We start from the raw sequence: 4,832 nt of genomic DNA, 5'->3' as shown, positions 1-4,832 counted from the left end.
TCCGTCTAGAAGGCACACCCACCCAACTCTCAGCACGCTTTCACCTCTACAGCTAGTACAGACAATGACAACTCAAGGTCTGATCACAAGCACTCCGCTCTCTACAGGGCGCTTAAAGAAGGAAGGAGGTGCGTCCCCCTATCGCCTCGACCTGGAAGAGTGTAGATCGGCTGAAAATCAGGATCACACGCATCTATCCTTCAAACCCACCTGTGACAGCCGCACGCCCCACTGGTTACTTTATACATATAATCCTGAATTCCTACCTACCACCCCAGGCACAGCAAATTCTGTTTTTCTCCTTAAAAAACATGCAGCTATTAGATTCACACCTCCACCACAGTAGCCTGCTGCACATACAGTTCTCTCTGACAATCCACTACGAAATTAGTAACCATAGCTCCATCCCTAGGCACTTGCTAGACTCCGGACACTCGCTCTCACCACCTCATCTGATGACATCTACACAGCCACAACCTCTCTGCAAATTTTGTCCAATCAGTGCCCCTAACTCTCCTTCTAACACAGACCTACACCATCATCTGACTTTAGTCTAATCTGTCAAGTTATCACACTCAGATCCTTCAGCGACACATGATCCACTGGTGCCACGTGTTGAGCCACTCACCCACTCACCAATCCTCAATAACTCGAATACCACCCTTAATATCCCTCACGTGATATCAACAAGTACATTACGCCTTCTTATTATCTATATAATGAAATTATACAAAACAAGAAATATACAAACACAATAGACATTTCTTCTCTGAGAAACTAGCCACTGCAGTGATAACTATATAAATACCCACACCACCACATAACCAAACTAAAATAAGGAGGTTAACTCAGAGGATTTCAAACAATCACTAGCCATTTACCTATTATACCATTACACCTTAAGAACTATTCAAAATTCATGACTATACAAATTAATCATGTGATGCTTATACCTGCTCCGACAGTGTTGTTATTTGTCTTGTATACCTGTTGCTACAGCATACGTGATAAGTACTTCAAATTGTTGTGGTATGCGTTGTCTTGGCTTGATACCTGTGTTCTGTGTCGCTTTGGTGTGTGCTGTGTAGCGCGTGGTTGTGTCTGTCGGTTTGTGGTGCTTTGTGTGTTGTGTGCGCGTGTGTGTGTCTGTCACACACAAACACACAAACACAGGTATCAAGCCAAACAAGCATACCACACAAAGTACAGTCACGCATGCAGCAACATAAACAAACAAAAACAAACACAGTGGAGGCAGGTATTAGCTCACATTGATTATTATATCAATTATAACTCACTAATAATAGAAAGGCTTATGTTTGACCTCTTAACCTCCATTTTATTTGTTTATTTATATGATTTCACTGCAGCTTTTCTAAAAAATGTCATTGTTTTGTAATTTTTTTTGTATAATTCATTAAAAATCAAAGGTAACTTGTCCCAGTGAGAATAAAATCATTAGTAGTTGACGTATGGCTCAACATTGTGCACAGGGAACTGCTATGATCAGTGAAACTTACAGGAAACTACAAATGGTCAAATCTGTAGAAAAGTTACACTGATTGGACAAAATTGCAAGGTTGTGCTGAATTCACAGAGATTGGTTAACAGTTGCGATCACAACTTCCTAGAGGGACTAATTTACTAATTTCTTGATTGTCAGAAAATGTATCAGCAGCTACTTTGATAATTAATACATTTTTTAAGGAAAAACAGAATTTGCTTCTGGTAGTAAATCAAATATTAAAGTAACCAGCTCCTGTCACAGTGTTTAAGAAGATCTTACCAGCATTTTCCAGCCGATCTACACTCTTCCAGGTCGACATAGCGGACGCACCTCCTTCCTTCTTTAAGCCCTGTAGAGACGAGTCTTGTATCAGACCTTGAGTGTCATTGTCCAACAGTGAGAATGCAGAGTGTGACCTCTGAGAAGAGACATATGACAAACACAAATCACTGGAAAGTGGAAAAATACATTTGTGTTGTGTCACAGTTACTCTGCAGGCACACTGGAGGTCAGCAATAAGATCAAAGTCAGTAGCGCCATATAACCAGCAGAGGTCAGCATATGTCACCATACAGATGATAAGAGTTGCAGTGCAGTCAGATAAACACAACATTATTCTTCCTTCTCAGGAAAGCAAATGTACCAATACTAAGATTGTCACAAAAACAGACGTTTAAACTTTGATACATTAAAACTATTAAAACAACAACACTCAAGACATCTTTTGATACCATAAAAAGAAAAATTTCTAAATTAACATCCTGAACACAGTTTTGGTACAAAAACAGTAACTGAAAACATACCAAAACATTTGTAATAAAGTTAATGATAATTACCATTATTATAAATAACACTATTCAATCAATTTTTTCCTCCGTTGTTTTATCTGTTCAGCAGAAATTTTGTTTATTTAAAACTTCTGTACTATTAATACTATTGAATAATAGTAATGTATAGTTTTAAAAGTGGTATTGACTGACTACTACTGATACTGTAGTTTTGACAACCTTTACCAATAGCACAGCTGCTCAATTCAAAATCCTATTTAAGTAAAAGTATAAAAGTGTCAGCAGAATGTAAAAATACTCGTTCTGCAGAAAAATGGTCCCAGTGACTGATATATAAGTTTATACAAGACGTTATTAGATTATTTATACTGATGCATTAACATGTAAGATGCATTTTACTGTTGTAGCTGGTGGAGCTAGTTTTGTAAACCTCATATACAGTTTGTTAGTTTAGTCCAGTGGTTTTCAACCTCGGTGTCGGGCCCTCTAAAGGGTAACAAGATAAATTTAAGGGAATGTGAGAGAAATATTGGATCATTTTACCTGTTTGGGTCTTTAATAATTATTTAAATTAAACCATCTGAGAAGTTTAGAGGGGACATTTTTCTGCATAGACACTTTTTCAAGGTTAGGAAATACTGCTTTAATCTGTAATAATAAGTATTAGTGCCGTACTTGAGTAAATGCATGTAAAAATCATGATGTTGTTAGTGTTTTATTTTTTTTACCCAGAGGTTTGGTTGGTGTTTAAGGGAGCTGGAGGCTTGATCAGAGGTGGACTGATGATGATGATGAAGGTCAGTGTTCTGTTCAAGAGGCCAATCCCGGTCATATTCTGCCTTTATCTCAGTCAAAGTCTTCCTCCTACTAATAATCTAAGAGAGACAGAGACATGATTAGTAATGCATATTGCATACAGAAAATTCATGGCTTTGGTTTAAGATGTGCTGGTGTTATAAATTTGAACACATCACCCTGTTGCAAAACAGCTGTGGAGTATTACACCATGTTTTTCCCCACACAGTAAATCAAACTAATTACACACTATAACACATATTACTGTACAAAGTGAGCATTTGCAGCAACATCTTTTTTTTTTTTTTCTTACTTTCTGCACAATAGTTTTGGCCAGTTCCTCAATAAGCTCTCCTCTGTGCTCCCGCAGATAGTGCGCCTCATTCTGCTTCTCCTAGTAAACAAACAAACACACAAATAAGAAAGCTATTCAGCACCATGCACACACCAATACACACTATAAGCTGATTACGCCTCTAAACATACGTGTTTGCTGTACTCAGTTAAAAAAGGATCCTTCCACCGATTAGTGAGTAATAAATCTTTACTAACATACAGTTTCTAGCAGTAGTATTTCAGAAAGATAGTGGTGTGTGATACTGGTGTTATAAATATTTAGAATATTTAAGAAATGTTGTGTTGTGAGTGCCCAATAGAAGATATCACATGCATTAAGCTTCTTCAGCCACATTGGAAAACATACATAGTCAATCCAAAGCTATTGTATTATTATAATATTTGAGAAAACTATAAGACAAAGGCTTCAGATGCAGTTTATATTTTCTTGAAGCACAGTTGTTCTGCTCTTCTGATTTAAATTGCTTTACTAATCTGACTGTATTTTAATGAAATACACAATGATAACATCGTCAGGACATGGAGCCTGTTGAACACTTGAATGTTAGTGAATTAACTGTCTTAAGGAGATTAAGTTTATAGTGATCAATAGTGTCTCTTGTGAAAGAGGGGTTTCAGATTTATAAACAAAAGCTTCAAGTACTTTACAATATGTAGAGTATACAATACAGGGATTAAAGGGAAATATACATTCATACATTTTAATTCTTTGTTATTTTACCAGCTCCCAGAAACAGACAGTTTGTTATGAAGCGCAATCTTAAATTGTGAAGTAAAAGTATTATTTATGTTTTGTAGTATATTGTAGTATTAAACTGTCATTTGGACTGCAGAATAATCCTGATGGTTTTCCATAATCTGAGTCAAACTAAATCAATGAGAAAGAGCCGATACTTCAGATTACAGAGGAGCTTGATGAAAGGACTGAATGGAAGACTTAAATTACAAACCAATAAACGACATATTGACATAATGACGGACTATTTATAAGATGTGAACAACATAAATAACCTCATTGGCGGTGTCGAACTCAGCCTTGGAAATGGCCTCGTCTATGGCCTCCTCTGCCACCCGCAAGGCCACAGTGAGTGTCTCTGCCATGCTGTGCTCTGAACACGAAGGAAAAAAAATCATTTGTTTTGTTATTACCTGAATGGTCCTTCAAATAAAATTGAAATCAAACAAAAAACAAATTTCACTCTTTCCAATTAGTAACTGCATCATTTTCAGTTTAATTCTGTTTTCAAGCCCCGTGCTACTAATCTGTTTTCGCTGCCTCGTTCTCGTTACAGAGACGCTACAGACAGACGCAAACATCCGGCTGCTGCAGCTTTTCATTCATGTTTGCAGTCAGTTATCCTGTTAGTGCAGTGAACTGGGAGGGG

At 37.2% G+C, this 4,832-nt stretch overlaps 1 protein-coding gene across 2 annotated transcripts in view; it reads right to left on the bottom strand.

The window, feature by feature from the left end:
• si:ch211-106h4.9 (rab effector MyRIP) overlaps positions 1 to 4,832 on the bottom strand; it is a gene marked incomplete in the record, with an annotated part of 24,774 nt that overhangs the window by 7,846 nt on the left and 12,096 nt on the right. For both annotated transcript variants that reach the window (XM_035670851.1, XM_035670852.1), the window contains 4 exon segments: positions 1,787 to 1,925; positions 3,024 to 3,170; positions 3,404 to 3,484; positions 4,459 to 4,556. In XM_035670851.1, the coding sequence (XP_035526744.1) occupies positions 1,787 to 1,925; positions 3,024 to 3,170; positions 3,404 to 3,484; positions 4,459 to 4,556 (465 nt within the window).

This window comes from Morone saxatilis, unplaced genomic scaffold (assembly GCF_004916995.1).
Source record: "Morone saxatilis isolate NCDOM2014 unplaced genomic scaffold, NCSU_SB_2.0 Contig23, whole genome shotgun sequence".
Classification (NCBI taxonomy): domain Eukaryota; kingdom Metazoa; phylum Chordata; class Actinopteri; family Moronidae; genus Morone; species Morone saxatilis.
Note: the sequence above shows the minus strand (reverse complement) of the source record. Positions and strands in the feature narration are given on the sequence as shown.